Consider the following 16,295-nt stretch of genomic DNA (forward strand, 5'->3'; position numbering starts at 1 on the left):
CCCTTAATCAGAGGGAGATCAAATGACTAATTGTCATTCCCTTCCTTCCAGAGAGCTATGAACCTGTAAGAAACATCCACAAACTAAACCATGAAAACCAGAGTATAAATAAGCTTTCCCTACATTTTTTGGGTCTTCCTATATTTTGGAGACTCCAAGTAATTTTATTTAGCCTCAGAAGTGACAGTGCAAAGTTGGGCATGGTGGCTCACGCCTGTAATCCCAGCACTTTGGAAGGTAGAGGTGGGCGGATCACCTGAGGTCAGGAGTTCAAGACCAGCCTGGCCAACATGGTGAAACCCCATCTCTACTAAAAATACAAAAATTCACCAGGCGTGGTGGCAGGCGCCTGTAATCCCAACTACTTGGGAGACTGAGGCAGGAGAATGGCTTGAACCCAGGAGGCAGAGGTTGCAGTGAGCCGAGATTGAGCCATTGCACTCCAGCCTGGGCAACAAGAGCAAAACTCCGTCTCAAAAAGTAACTAAATAAACAAAAGTGGCAGTGCAATACCCAAAGTCCCCTGCAAGAAAGAATTTGTGTTCATTTCCTGAGATTTACATGTGAAATAAGTAGAAGTAAAGGATGATTTTATGCTCTTATTTCCACACATTCTCTCATGAAGTCTGAATGCTTTTATTGAAATGTAAAATATTTTATAGTAGCTTGTCTTCTGTCACTTAAACAAACAAAAATTATCAGGTCCCATCTGTACTGCTAAACCAGAATGTCTAGAAATAGGGCCGAGAAGTGTGTATTTTAACAAGCTCCCAGCTGATTTCACCTATTGACTCTCTGACTTCAGGCATCTACATAACCTTTGCCCTGTTCACATTGCTTTGTTGCTATTATTCACTCAAATTATTTTAGATTAATTAACTTTAACATTTTACTCATCCTAATCAATATCCATTAAATCATGGGTTTGATGCATCTTTAAAAATACACATCAAAAAACTATTTTAAAAATCCATTTGTGGACTGAATAAAATCAGCTCCTGTACCACCCCACTACTGCTTCCCAAAGCGGCAAGTTTGGGCCCAAATCAATTAAAGCCAAACGTCGGTGCCATTTCCCTCTTTTTTCACAACCCCGCTTGCTAGGCCTGGGGATGTCTCACAGCCCTGTGGAAAGCCCCTTGCTGCCAAGAGGTTCCCTTCTCCCCCTCTTTTTCCCCTGCCTATATCCTTCTGTCACCCCAACAAACCTGACTCTTGAGCTATACCTGACTTAGAATAGTGTCACTGAAGCATGTTAGTGAATGTTAGCATGTAATTTGGTGATGGGTAGCAGGTTTAGTCTTTAATATGCAAAAGTGGTTTTCTAAGAGTGGGACTCTTTTCCAAGTAGACATGTTTGTAGAGCCCTTTTCCTTTCTTTTTTAAATTTTTAATAGAGATGGAGGCTCACTTTGTTGCCCAGGCGGGCCTCGAACTCCTGGGCTCAAGTGATCCTCCAGCCTTGGCCCCCTAAAGTGCTGAGATTACAGGTGTGAGCCACCGTGCCTGACCCATAGATTCCTTCTCATCCAGACACCTTGTGCATCTCTTCAGCCTCGCTTCTTTTCATCTCTCCTCACTCGCTAGTTTTTTAATCATTGGAACACAACGTCCTCTCTTTTAATACACAAGCTTCCTGCTGCCCCACAGCCTTTGCATTTGTTTTCCTTCCACTAGATTTTCATGTGGCTGGCACCTACACATTTCTCTTGGTTTCAGCTTAAATGTCACCTCTTTCCTATAAGCAGCCGCTGACCAACCAGCTAAAGCTACACCACTTCCTATCCCCCAACAAACACCTCTACCTCAGTAGTTCTCAACTGTGCCCGAGGGGACGTTGTTGGTTGTCACCACTGGAGTATGTGACTGGCATCTAGTGGGTGGAGGCCAGGGATGACACTAAATACCTTAGAATGCACAGAATAGCCCCCTACAACAGAGATTTCTGTCCCCAAATGCCATAGTTGAGAAGTCAGTCTCTATCACAAGATTATTTCTCTTAGTAATAAACAGTATCAGAAGTCATGGGTTTTGTATTTCTTCCCTAAGCTCCTTAGAACCTGGAGTTCAGGGTTGTTTTCATGAAGAGCACCTGACACCTATGTGACTTGCCACAAATTGATCCACTTTGACTAGAGCTCACGGCAAGTTGCAGATGCCTGACCCAGACTAAAGGATGAGCCAGAGAAAATGTCGAGTTGGTTTTCAAATTTGTTCCATTGTTGTTTTGTTAAAACAAAGCTGTTTTGTTTTCAAGAGACAAACAAAAACAACTTTTATTAATGAGCACGCATACAAATAAACCTAGACAACCACCAAGAGTCCATCACAGTTTCAGGTATCCACAGAATTATTTGATCTTTAAAGCCATCAGTGAAAGATTAGTTCTGCTGCTTGTTAAAGTTGTGCAAAATTTCTCAATTTAAACATACACTCTTTTTTTTTTTTTCTTTTTTGAGACAGAGTCTCGCTGTGTGGCCCAGGCTGGAGTGCAGTGGCCGGATCTCAGCTCACTGCAAGCTGCGCCTCCCAGATTCACGCCATTCTCCTGCCTCAGCCTCCCGAGTAGCTGGGACTACAGGCACCCGCCATCTCGCCCGGCTAGTTTTTTTGTATTTTTTAGTAGAGACGGGGTTTCACCGTGTTAGCCAGGATGGTCTCGATCTCCTAACCTCGTGATCCGCCCGTCTCAGCCTCCCAAAGTGCTGGGATTACAGGCTTGAGCCACCGCGCCCGGCTCTAAAAATACAGTCTTAATCATACCAGTGTTCTAATGTCCCAAAACTGATTGTAGGTAATGGAATCTCAACAATACCTTAAATAATAATAATAATAAATTCAATGTAATCTACAAGATTAATATATTTAAAGGAAAATAGTTCATTCACTAAATTCCTCCCCTTTCTTCCTTCTTACCTATTCTCCCTCTCACTTGACAATTTTTTTCTACAGTATATGACGATAGCCAAATTACCCAGTATCAACCGTTTCAGAGAAGAAATGTTATTTTAAAAGATACCATACAGCAAGAGACTTATAGGTGTAACACCACTGAAATTATTTACTAAGCCCTGGCCGGGCACGGTGACTCACACCTGCAATTCCAATACTTTGGGAGGCTGAGGCAGGCAGATCACTTGACGTCAGGAGTTCAAGACCACCCTGGCCAATATGGTGGAACTCTGTCTCTACTAAAAATACAAAAATTAAGTGGACATGGTGGCTATCCCAGCTACTCAGGAGGCTGAGGAAGGAGAATTGCTTGAGCCCGGGAGGCAGAGGTTGCAGTGAGCCAAGATTGTGCCACTACACTCTAGCCTGGATGACAGAGCCAGATTCTGTCTCAAAAGAAAAAAAAATTATTTACCAAGCTGTGTTTTCGTAGTGTTTTTTAATTCTCCAAACTGCTTCAGTATCTGTAGTGTATTTTACATTTCAAAGACTTCTCACATGTAACATTTCATTGGAATTACCACTGTATGTCATAGTTGATATGGAAATTATTACATCTAACAGATGAAGAAAATGTAGACATAAAGAACCTTTTGCTCTAATGTCATCCAGTGTAACTGCTAAGAGTTAGGATTAGACTTAAATCCTATTCCTAATTCTGTATACTACCCTAAACTCCTAAGCCCCCATACATTGTACTTCACAGAATGCTACTAGTCACTGTGCTCATGCATTCCAACAAGTTTTGGAAATGTTGTGTTAAGCAAAGCTAACCAGATTCCCGGAGTCTTTATCATGCATCATAAATCCCCAGGAAGGATTCAGAGAATAGAGCAGGTGCCATAAAGTTAAAAACCCCACACCTGCCAGCCAGGTAACAAAGGGGAGCATGCAGTAAGGACTTGGGGATTAGAGGGCCATCTAGTGGGGTCCTGGTCACATAGCAATCCAGTCCAATCTTGCCAGGTCTTTCCGGAGAAGCTACAAATCTTGGCTTTAATTTCGAATCTCCAGTTTTGTGCATGTTGCCTTAAATTTGAGGGGAAAAAAAAAGACACTACAGTTTAAAAAAATAATAAAATTTTTGACCAGATCAGGCCAGCCACATTTGGGAAAACTGAAATACCATACATCACTATCTTATTTGCCCACAGAATTTTCCTTCAAAGGACCTATAATTTCCTAGAACGATAACAGTGTTAAAAATGTTGCCTCTGGCTGGGCACGGTGGCTGATGCCTGTAATCCCAACACTTTTGGGAGGCCAAGGTGGGTGGCTCACCTGAGGTCAGGAGTTGGAGGCCAGCCTGGCCAATATGGTGAAACCCTGTCTCTACTAAAAATAAAAAAATAAGCCGGGCATGGTGGTGGGCATCTGTAATCCCAGCTACTCAGGAGGCTGAGGCAGGAGAATCACTTGAACCTGGGAGGCGGAGGTTGCAGTGAGCTAAGATTGCACCATTGCATTTCAGCCTGGGTGACAAGGAAAAAACTCCATCTCAAAAAAACAGAAACAAAAAGTTTCCTCTGAAAGCAAGCATCCTGTTGTCCCAGACAACTATGGTATGGGTAGCTCTGAACCTCAACCACGAATTATTTCAGAGTTTACTCAAACTGAAATTGAAATTAATACCCAGCCTTAACTATTCATGTAGAAATATTTTTTTTCTGACAAATCTAGCCCTTGCAAATCTATACTTTTGTTTTGTTTTGTTTTGTTTTGTTTTAAGATGGAGTTTTGCTCCTGTTGCCCAGGCTGGATGCAGTGGCACTATCTCAGTTCACCACAACCTCCACCTCCCGTGTTCAAGTGATTCTCCTGCCTCAGCCTCCCAAGTAGCTGTGATTACAGGCATGCACCACCGTGCCCGGCTAATTTTGTATTTCTAGTAGAGATGGGGTTTCTCCATGTTGGTCAGGCTGGTCTCGAACTCCCATCCTCTGGTGATCCACCTGCCTCAGCCTTCCAAAGTGTTGGGATTACAGGTGTGAGCTACGGTGCCTGGCCGGCAAACATATACTTCTAAACAATTATACTGGTTTAGTATAATTGTTTTTTTATATTGTTTTTTTATATTGACTAAAGATATCATTACAATAAGCCTAACTGAATTGTCAAAAAAAAAAAAATACAGGAATTGATTAGATATGAGAAACACACTTTGCCTTTCCAAAACAATTTTATCTTTTTTTTTTAGTATTTTCTTAAATTTTTTTCTTAATAGAGAGGGGGTCTTGCCATGTTGCCCAGGCTGATCTCAAACTTCTGGGCTCAAGCTATCTGCCCACCTTGGCTTCCCAAAGTGCTGGGATTACAGGAATGAGCCACGGCACTAGCCTCCAAAACAATTTTAAACATAAAAGTGGTTTGGAGACAATTTAAAATTTGGGTCAAAACTAGTTGGTTTCAAACACTTGTATCTGCAATGTAACTTGTAAGGCAGAAAAGGCAGCCCTTTCCCCACTCCAGCCTTTTTTTTTTTTTTTTTTTTTGCTTTTATTTCTGACCTTCTTGGTTCTAAAAATTTGTTCAGAAAGCCTGGTGGTTGTTTAAATGCTTAGCACCGTGACACACATGTGATAAAAATTGCATAAATGGGCTGGGCATGGTGGCTCATGCCTGTAATCCCAGCACTTTGGAAGGCCAAGGCGGCTGGATCGCCTGAGGTCAGGAGTTCGAGATCATTCTGGCCAACATGGTGAAACCCTGTCTCTACTAAAAAAAATACAAAAAATTAGCTGAGCATAGTGGCAGACACCTATAATCCCAGCTACTTGTGAGGCTGAGGCAAGAGAATCACTTGTACCCGGGAGATGGACGTTACAGTGAGCCAAGATTTCGCCATTGCACTGCAGCCTGGGCAACAAGAGCAAAGCTTCATCTAAAAAAAAAAAAAAATTGCATAAATGTGTTGAATCACCTGGCAAATGATTTTCTTTCCCTGGTATCTACGTGTTCCATACTATTGTCACCTCTTTTAACTGGTAAAATAGCTACCCCAATTCAGAGATCCAGTACTTAATGCATCACATTTCCAGAGTCATGAAAAAACAGCCATACCTGTTAGGGTGAATTAAACTCACTTTATTTCCCCATGGAGGAAATTAAAACCCATGATTTGAAACCTTTGGAAAACACAGGAAATGCAACATTTGGAAGTATAATACAGAAACAAGAGATTATCATGTAATGCTTCCAAATGAAGTATCACATTGGATTTGCTGATTTTTAAGACAGATTTCCCTCTTCTGCACAGCTCTGATGGCCAAGATAGAAGTTCATTTGCTATGTTTCCAGTGACTATTCTCTCTGATGGATACAGGATTTATGGGGTCTAAAGAGAACATACAATTCTAAAGTGTTCATGTTTGACAGAGAACTCTACAATGATCAGAAGGATTGATTGAGCCTGTTTTAGCACAAAAAATTAGGACTACATTAATGATAAGGCTGACTATACACAGCTTGGAACGAGAGAGTTACTCAACCCAGTGTCACTGACGTGTTGGAATGCCAGATGAAACTGAAACAGAAAAATTGTCTTGGAGTCTAAAAGACGTCTGATATGTTCAGTCTTCTGCAGTCATGGGCGTAAACTCTCAAAGAGCACCACTGGGTCTTGGTTCATGGCATAAAGATTATTCTCAATGTAGATATTGTCTTCTGCGTGGACTTCCTTTTTAACTGCATTTTGCAAAGTTTTAATTTGATGGCTGCTAAATGAAACACTGTAGAAAGAGTTGTTGAAGAATAACATGAGTAAGAAAAAAAAAAGGCAGACCACTTCTCACATATGAGCTGCACTTTTGTTTATGATCAGGCAATATCAGGTATTCGAGACTATAGGAGCCCGGTTCACACAAAGAATAAAATAAATAGTGCTTTTCTAGAGTTGTAAAAAGTGGGGCTCTTATTATTAAGTTGAAGAAAAGTCTGTTTAATAAGCAGCTAGACAGACAACCTAAGAAGTATTGAAAAACTCAGACTGGTCTCTTTGCAACTCACATAATAGAATACAAAAATGGAAAATCTAAAAATACAGAGCTGTGACATCAAACTAAGTGGCTGAATCAAGATGCACATTTTCAAATGTGGCTAAGAATTGGGTGACTGGTGTTTTTCCAACTGTGGCTTGTGATCCTTTAGAGAGGGTTTTTAAATCTATTTAGCAATCTACATCCTACATTCAAGATAAAAACAGAATAGAGAAACATTGCATATAGTTAAATTGTACTGTTTCACAAGTGTACACTGGATCATAGTGTTAAAAATCTTCCTGTGCTGGGTGCAGTAGCTCATGTCTCTAATCCCAGCACTTTGGGAGGCCATGGCAGGAGGATCCCTTGAGGCCAGGAGCTTGAGGCCAGCGTGAGCAACATAGCGAGGCCCCATCTCTACGAAAATTTTTTTTAATTAGCCAGATGTGGTGGCTTGTGCCTATAATCCTGGCTACTCGGGAGGCTGAGACAGGAGAATCACTTAAACCTGGGAGGTGGAGGTTGCAGTGAGCCGATATCACACCACTGCACTCCAGCCTGGGCAACAGAATGAGACTCTGTCTCAAAAAAAGAAATCAGTAGAAAGAGTGGAAATACAAGTGAGGGATGAAGGTGGACTTAATTTTAACTTATGTGTAGCGTTTGATGTAACTGCTTATTTTTATATAATATATTTGTATATAGTGACTATTTGTTAACAAAGCCTGCCCCCAAAGTATGGACCTTGTCTTCATTCAGCTGCAGATGAAACACATGTTCACACATTTAAAGAACCATGAAAAACAAAGCTCCACTGTGGTCCCTCAACAGGTCAGTCATCCATGTGTGAAGACACTTAGTTTAAGTGTCAATGAGCTCAAATGACTCAGTGTGATAGAACTGCCAAGAAGATAATGTTATGAGGAAATGTTCATAATTTGTTAGTGTGGTTTTTTTTTTTTTTTGCTTTTTTTATACTTTACACATTTCTCTGTCATTCCAGAAATATTTATGAGCACGGATTCCTGAGATTGAGTCCTTCATATGCTATGTGATGTGACCTTAGATGTCACTCAACATTTCTGAAACTGTTTTCCAATCTGTAAAATGAGAATAGTGCCTCTCTCACAGTTTATTGCTGTAAAGGGCTTGATTGCAATAACAAAAGTCGATGTATATTAAGCACTTACAATATGCTGGTCACTGTTCAGACAGGTTCTGTGGATTGGCTTGGGTAATTAACTCAGACTCAGGAAAGTCTGTGTACAAGCATCCAGTGAAGGAGACCTAGGCTTAATAGATGGAAGCCTAAGTAAGAGGGATGGGATTCTGAATTAAAGAAAGTCCTTGCTTAAAACTCAACCTGTATCAAATGAAGCAGGCTGGATGGCTTTAGAACTAGGTAGTTGTCTCCTACCATTACAGGCAATGGGGCAGATGGCCTCGGGGCATAGATGCAGTAAAGGGTATTTAAATTGCAACTGGCACCGGGCGCAGTGGCTCACGCCTGTAATCCCAGCACTTTGGGAGGCCAAGGTAAGCAGGTCACCTGGGGTGAGGAGTTCAAGACCAGCCTGACTAACATGGCAAAACCCCGTCTCTACTAAAAATACAAAAATTAGCCGGGCATGGTGGCAGGTGCCTGTGATCCCAGCTACTCAGCAGGCTAAGGCTGGAGAATTGCTTAAATTCAAGAGGTGGAGGTTGCAGATCGCACCATTGCACTCCAGCCTGGGCGTCTCAAAAAAAAAAAAAAAAAAAAAAGCAACTTGGCAGCAGGATAGACTGAAAGGTCTTTAAAAGCAAATTCAAGAGCCTGCAAGGCTAGACAGCTAATACAGATCAGTGGAGCAGGCTGGGTAGGGAGCAGCAGGGAATGACGGAAGCTATAGAAAACTGGAGGCACTTGCCCTACCTCAGTACCTTTGCACTCACTGCTCCTGCAGCCAGGAGTTATCTTCCTCCAAATTAGCTGCTTTCCTGGTGCTCAAACAGACCCTCATCCTGTTCTATAGTCCCCATGCTGTTTATCTGTAAGGACGTAAAAGAACCATGCTTATTTGCTTACATGGTTTTTGTCTGTTTCATTCATCTCTTTGGAATATAATAGTCAATAAACACTCAGTAAGACAAAGCATTGAATATGGTGAAACCCCATCTCTATTAAAAATAAGAAAAAATGGCTCGGTGCAGTGGCTCATGCCTGTAATCCCAGCACTTTGGGAGGCCGAGGCAGGCAGATCACCAGAGGTCAGGAGTTTGAAACCAGCCTGACCAACATGGAGAAACCCCATCTCTACTAAAAATACAAAATTAGCCGGGTGTGGTGGTACATGCCCGTAATCCCAGCTACTCGGGAGACTGAGGCAGGAGAATCACTTGAACCCGGGAGGCGGAGGTTGTGGTGAGCCAAGATGGTGCCATTGCACTCCAGCCTGGGCAACAAGACTGAAACTTGGTCTCAAAAAAAAAAAAAAAAAAAAAAAGACAAAGCATTAAACAAAAGAGCAAACTAAAGCAACAACTCATTCAATGTTTGGTCCCGTCGAGCAAATCTTGCAATTTAGTTATCTTGCCCTATGGGGTTAGCTTAGGACTGAGATGCTCCCTCTGTACCAGCTCTGTCACAACTCCAGGGAAATACACAAAGCTACAAATATCACTGGAAGGTGTAAATAATAGAATTGCTCATTAAAGTAGACCGTCAGGATCCAAGGTATATGATGGAGAGTTTAGGAGAGAGACAGAAATCTGTTTTTATTTTACCAGAGTAGGAACCTCAAAAGTTTTAACAGAAATACTTTCAAGCTTACCTTAGTTGTTGAATCTCCTTTTTGAAGAAATACTCTAAATTACAGGGGTGGGGAGAGAGGAGTTGAAGAGAAAATTAAACATCTCAGCAAGAGTTTATAATATTTTTTCAATCAAGTGTATTATTTCTGTTATTACTTGGATTTTTCTCTGGTACCTTGAGGTATCTCCTTCCCATGTCCCTTTTGATTCCATAGGACCCAAACAAGCCATTTACTGTACAGTATCTCAATTTCATTAATGCTTTGGTGTATTCATCCACATATCCTCCCTAACTTTAATGCAATTCTTAAATTATCTTTCATTTTTAAAAAATGAGTAAGTCCAAGATCCTTCTGATGGGCTGCTGAACAACAGGCATCAACCAAGATTTGTTTCAGATGAACTGGGTCACAAGGCCATATACTTTAAAAGTCACCTCTATCGAAGGATACCTTTGCAAGAGTTTGTACTACCAATCATCTCTCTCCTAACGAAGGAAATAATGAGTTATTTTTGCTTAAGGAGGAAAGCATATTTTAAGGTCATTAGGGTTCAGAATACAAAACCCTCAAACAGGCTTCTTTGGACTTCAAAGTGAGAGTACCTGAGGAGGAGCATATGCAGGGAAGGGCTTTCTCTGAAGCTCCCCTATCTAGCTAAAGGCCAGATCCTCCAGAAGATACTCTGTTGTTGTGAATCCTTTCCCCAGATACCTCATCAATGGTGGCAGGGTTGGGGGGGATGGGGGCGGGGAATTGATGCACATCACAGGGAGAAGACTAGAGCTGACAACACATCCAGAGTCCAGAGGAATTTGTCCCGCCCTATAGTCTGTTCTTTGGGCCCATTCATCTCCCCTAAAAATCATTTACTCTTCCTCTAAAATTGCCCACATCCATCACTTTTCTCTCCCCTAAGAAAAGAGTATTTAAGGCCGGGTGCAGTGGCTTATGCCTGTAATCCCAGCACTTTGGGAGGTGAAGGCAGGCGGATCACGATGTCAGGAGTTCAAGCCCAGCCTGACCAACATGGTGAAACCCCATCTCTACTAAAAATACAAAAATTATCCGGGTGTGGGGGCATGCGCCAGTAAACCCAGGTACTCAGGAGGCTGAGGCAGGAGAATTGCTTGAACCTGGGAGGCAGAGACTGCAGTGAGCTTGAAGGGAGCCAGCCCCTCCACACCTGTGGGTATTTCTCATCAGGTGGGATGAGAGACTGAGAAAAGAAATAAGACACAAAGTATGGAGAGAGAACAGTGGGCCCAGGGGACCGGCGCTCAGCATATGGAGGACACACGCTGGCACTGGTCTCTGAGTTCTCTCAGAATTTATTGATCACTATCTCTACTATCTCAGTGAGGGGGACGTGGCAGGACTATAGGGTAATTGTGGGGAGAGGGTCAGCAGGAAAACATGTGAGCAAAGGTGTCTGTGTCATAAATAAGTTTAAGGAAAAGTGCTGTGCCTTGATGTGCACATAGGCCAGTTTGACTTTACACAAGCATCTCAGTGCAGTAAAGAGCAGTATCGCCACCAGCATGTCTCACCTCCAGCTATAAGGCGGTTTTCTCCTATCTCAGTAAACAGAATGTACGATCGGGTTTTACATCGAGACATTCCATTCCCAGGGACAAGCAGGAGACAGATGCCTTCCTCTTATCTCAAATGCAAAGGCCTTCCTCTTTCACTAATCCTCCTCAGCACAGACCCTTTATGAGTGTCGGACTGGGGGACCGTCAGGTCTTTCCCTTCCCACGAGGCCATATCTCAGACTGTCTCAGTGGGGAGAAACCTTGGACAATACCCAGGCTTTCTTGGGCAGAGGTCCCTGTGGCCTTCCGCATTGCATTGTGTCCCTGGGTACTCGAGACTGGAGAATGGCGATGACTTTTACCAAGAATACTGCCTGCAAACACATGTTTAACAAAGCACATCCTGCACAGCCCTAAATCCATTAAACCTTGAGTCAACGCAGCACATCTTTCTGCGAGCACAGGGTTGGGGTTAGGGTTACAGATTAACAGCATCTCAAGGCAGAAGAATTTTTATTAGTACAGAACAAAACGGAGTTTCTTATATCTTCTTCTTTCTACATAGACACAGTAACAGTCTGATCTCTCTTTCTTTCCCCCACAGAACTGAGATCACACCACTGCACTCCAGCCTGTGTGACAGGGTGAGAGACTCTGCCTCAAAAAGAAGGAAAGAAAAGGGTATTTAAGCTCCAGTCATCTGGCCCTTTCTTCCATCTCATATTTTGTGTGGCTTCTGTACACATAATAAATACGTATTCCTTTTCTCCTGTTAATCTCCTAATAATCTATTTTTTTCAGCGTACTCAAGTACGTACTCAAGTACTTTCAGAGGGAAAGTTTGAACTTCCCTGAAAGGTATTTTACCCAATTTCTAAATAATCACTTTGACTACCCAAGCTCCAAAATAATTATGTAAAAACTTCCTCAAATTTGTCAAACATACTCTTAATTTTCTGATTGTCCTCTGCCCAGAGCCATGAACTAGATCAGTTATGGCTTCAAATACCACATCTTGCAAAACAGCTAACTAGGGTTCTTTTACCAGAGGCAGGTTATACTGAGACAAACACACACACACAACTAGCAGAAGGGAGACATGAAGACATGAAGTGGTTGCTTTTTGAAAACTTTTGTTTTACTTTTTTAGTCTTTGTCTTGCTATCAGTTTCCCCACCCAATGTCTCATGTGCCTCTTCTGCTAAATGAGTGTTGTAAAATTTTAACAATATCACCCCCACAGTGACAAAAATTAGATCTCGTAGGGCGGAGAGACTAAATCTTATATATCACAATGGTGTGTTGACTTCCAGATCTCAACACTACCCAATAAACTCCTATTTCTTGATACAGTTGGCCCTCGATAGCCACAGGTTTGGCATCCTCAGTTTCAACCACTCACAAATTGAAAATTAAAAAAAATAAAAATAAAAAAATAAAAATAATACACAACAATAATAATACAGATAAAAACAATACAATATAACAACTATTTACCTGACATTTACCTTGTATATTAGGTGTTCTAAGTAATCTAGAAAAGATTTAAAGTATACTGGAGGAAGTGAGTAGGCTATGTGCAAATACTACACCATTTTATAAGGGACTTGAGCATCTGCAGATTTTGGAATCGAGGAGCTCTGGAACCAATCCCCCAATGGTACTGAGGAACATCTGTATTTAATTTTTCTTGGCCTGGCATTGTGACTCATGCCTGTAATCCTAGCACTTTGGGAGGCCGAGGCATGCAGATCACCTGAGGTCAGAGTTTGAGACCAGCCTAGCCAACATGGCAAAACCCCGTCTCTATTAAAAATACAAAAATTCGGCCGGGCGCCGTGACTCACGCCTGTAATCACAGCACTTTGGGAGGCCAATGTGGGTGGATCACGAGGTCAGGAGATTGAGACCATCGTGACTAACACAGTGAAACCCCGTCTCTACTAAAAAATACAAAAAATTAGCCAGGCGTGGTGGCAGGCACCTGTAGTCCCAACTACTTGGGAGGCAGAGGCAGGAGGTGGAGGTTGCAGTGAGCCAAGATCGTGCCGTTGCACTACAGCCTGTGAGACAAGAGAGAAACTCTGTCTCAAAAAAATTCTTATAGAATTAAATTTTTTCCATAGGGGAATAAAAATTGAAAAATAATAAGTTTAAAAAAATAGTGGTTTTAAGTGAAAACTCCACTAGAATGTAAGTTCCATGAGATTTATAAAGATTTATGGCAAAAGGATCTTTCTAACTACGATTACAGTTTAAGATTGCTGTGCCCTTGTCATGTGCCAGGAACCATTCTCAGTGCTTTTTCTTCTTGTTCTTTTCCTTTTATTTTAGAGACAATGTCTCACTCTGTTGTCCAGGCTGGTTTTGAACTCCTGGTCTCAAGCAATCCTCCTGCCTCAGCCTCCCAAAATGCTGGGATTACAGACATGAGCCACTGGTCCTGGCTGGTGGTGTTTTTTGTTGTTTTTTTTTTTTTTCATTTTTTTTAACCAGATGGGGTCCCACCATGTTGCCCAGGCTAGTCTTGAACTCCTGGGCTCAACCAATCCTCCTGCCTCACTCAGCCTCCCAAGTAGCTAGGATTACAGGCATACGACCTCCCATTCTTAGTGCTTTGTAGGTCCTAATGCATTTAAACTTCATTTCCCTTCCCCCTTGAGGTAGATGGTATTACCATGTGCCTTTTACAAATGAGGATTTAGGGACAAAGGGAAGTCGTGTGAAATCAAAATCACGTGGCTTATGAAACTAGTGAACCCAGGCAAATTGGCTGTACATCCCTTGCTCTAGTCCCTTAGGAACAATCTTGAAATGACTTACTTTTGGCAATGACGACACCCAAAACAGCAAGAAGCACCAAGACAGAAATACAGACTCCAGCATAGATTCCTTCAGTGGTGTTGACCATCTGTGGACTATGTTCTGGGGACAATTGCTAAGGAAACAACAACAGATCAAAAAAGCATCTTGTTAGAAAGTTATGAAGAGAAAACGTTTCCCAGAATCACTTACCCAGCCGTATTTACCTGTATTGGTGCTTGGGGACTTCTGGAACATAAGGGTAAGACCAAATGATCTGAGTTTATAACCCTATGGTGAAAATCTAGGACAATTTGAAATTCAAAACATATTTTACAATGATGGGGGTGTTTTCTAGCTTGCTTGAGGTCGTATTTACATAGGTGCACACATTTGTCAAAACTAAAACTGTATGCTTAAAATGGGTTTGTATGTAAATTTTTTAATTTACTGTTTTGAAAGTCAATAGGTTATATCCATAAATACATCCTCTTGTGATATTTAAAAGAAAAAATGTTGGGCGTGGTGGCTCATGTCTGTAATCCCAGCACTTTGGGAGCCCAGGCAGGTGGATCACCTGAGGTCAGGTGTTTGAGACCAGCCTGGGCAACATGGTGAAACCCCATCTCTACTAAAAATACAAAAATTAGCTGGGCGTGGTGGTGCATGCCTGTAATCCCAGCTACTTGGGAGGCTGAGGCAGGAAAAATTGCTTGAACCCAGGAGGCAGAGGTTGCAGTGAGCCAAGATTTCGCCACTGCACTCCAGCCTGGGCAACAGAGTGAGACTCCATCTCAAAAAAAAAGAAAAAAGAAAAAGAAAATTTTGTTTATATAAATTGACTTGATGTGATGTTATCTTAATGTGCTCAGTTATTGAATTTTGTCCTTGATTATAGTCCTTACTTGTCTTTTTACCTGTAATTGAAGATTCTGTCTCTATCTATATAAATAGATTTGAGAGTAGGTGCACGCAGACATGGCTATGATTAACAATTCAATGCTAAACGATCATGCAGAAATGTAGAATTGTCTAAGTCTTCTGGTGCCTATCACAAGAGATCATTACCTCCTGGAATAGGCCTGAAATGTGCCAGGCGTCATGCTAGTCCCCCTTTCATGACTTAGTTCTAATCCTAAAGAGAGTCCACCGGGTAGGTATTTTAATAGAAGGAAAGGGGAGAATCTGAGTGAAGGCCAAGTCTTCTCATTTATAAAAGCTTAATCTCTGGAGTTAGAATCCCAGGTCTTGACCAGGCACGGTGGCTCACGCCTGTAATCCCAGCACTTTGGGAGGCCGAGGCGGGCGGATCACAAGGTCAGGAGATCGAGACCATCCTAGCTAACATGGTGAAACCCCGTCTGTACTAAAAATATAAAAAATTAGCTGGGCATGGTGGTGGGCACCTGTAGTCCCAGCTACTTGGGCAGCTGAGGCAGGAGAATGGCGTGAACCTGGGAAGCAGAGCTTGCAGTGAGCCAAGACGGCCACTGTACTCCAGCCTGGGCGACAGAGCGAGACTCCGTCTCAACAACAACAACAAAAAGAATCCCAGGTCCTCTAGTTAGTCACTATGTGCCCATGGACAAACTGTTTAGCCTCTCTGGACCTATTTCTATATCTAGCAACAGTAGATTCAATAGGGTTCTTTGCAAGGGTACTTTTAGGTACTTCCTGGTAAACGCATGAATATAGTGGAGTAACAGCATTTGAGCCATGCTTGCTAAGAAGTGGCATAGCCAGTGTCTGGGAGTACAAAACTGCGTTGTTATTACTTTACCTATGGGGTGGGAGGGAAATGTAATGTGGGTAGATGGAGAATGGGGTTTCAGGAGGCAGGATTTGCTTTCAGTTTTTAATTACAATACACAAATACTGCATGCTCATTTTAGAATGTACAGCTAAGCATAAAAAAAGAAAACTAAGAAAACCATAACCAGGTCAGGGACAGTGGCTCACACCCATAATCCCAGCACTTTGGGAGGCTAAGGCAGGAAGATAGCCTGAGCCCAGGAGTTTGAGACCAGTTTGGTGAGCCCCTGTCTCCAGAAAAAAATAAAATTAGCCAGGCGTGGTGATGCGTGCCTGTGGTCCCAGCTACTTGGGAGGCTTGGGGTGGGAGGATCACTTGAGCCTGGGAGGATGAGTCTGCAGTGAGCTGTGATCGTGCCACTGCACTCCAGCCTGGGCAATGGAGTGAGACTCTGTCTCGAATAAATAAATAAACCATAACTTTA

General features: G+C 42.2%; 1 protein-coding gene across 2 annotated transcripts in view; it reads right to left on the minus strand.

The window, feature by feature from the left end:
- Positions 1–6,015: 6,015 nt before the first annotated feature.
- HAVCR1 (hepatitis A virus cellular receptor 1) overlaps positions 6,016–16,295 on the minus strand; it is a 41,888-nt gene continuing 31,608 nt past the window's right edge. For both annotated transcript variants that reach the window (XM_077937381.1, XM_077937380.1), the window contains exons 7-9: positions 14,080–14,194; positions 9,743–9,776; positions 6,016–6,680 (exon numbers count right to left, since the gene is read on the minus strand). In XM_077937381.1, the coding sequence (XP_077793507.1) occupies positions 6,536–6,680; positions 9,743–9,776; positions 14,080–14,194 (294 nt within the window). In that variant the 3' untranslated portion in view covers positions 6,016–6,535. The remainder of the gene's footprint in view (positions 6,681–9,742; positions 9,777–14,079; positions 14,195–16,295) is intronic.

Source organism: Macaca mulatta, chromosome 6 (assembly GCF_049350105.2).
Source record: "Macaca mulatta isolate MMU2019108-1 chromosome 6, T2T-MMU8v2.0, whole genome shotgun sequence".
Classification (NCBI taxonomy): Eukaryota; Metazoa; Chordata; class Mammalia; order Primates; family Cercopithecidae; genus Macaca; species Macaca mulatta.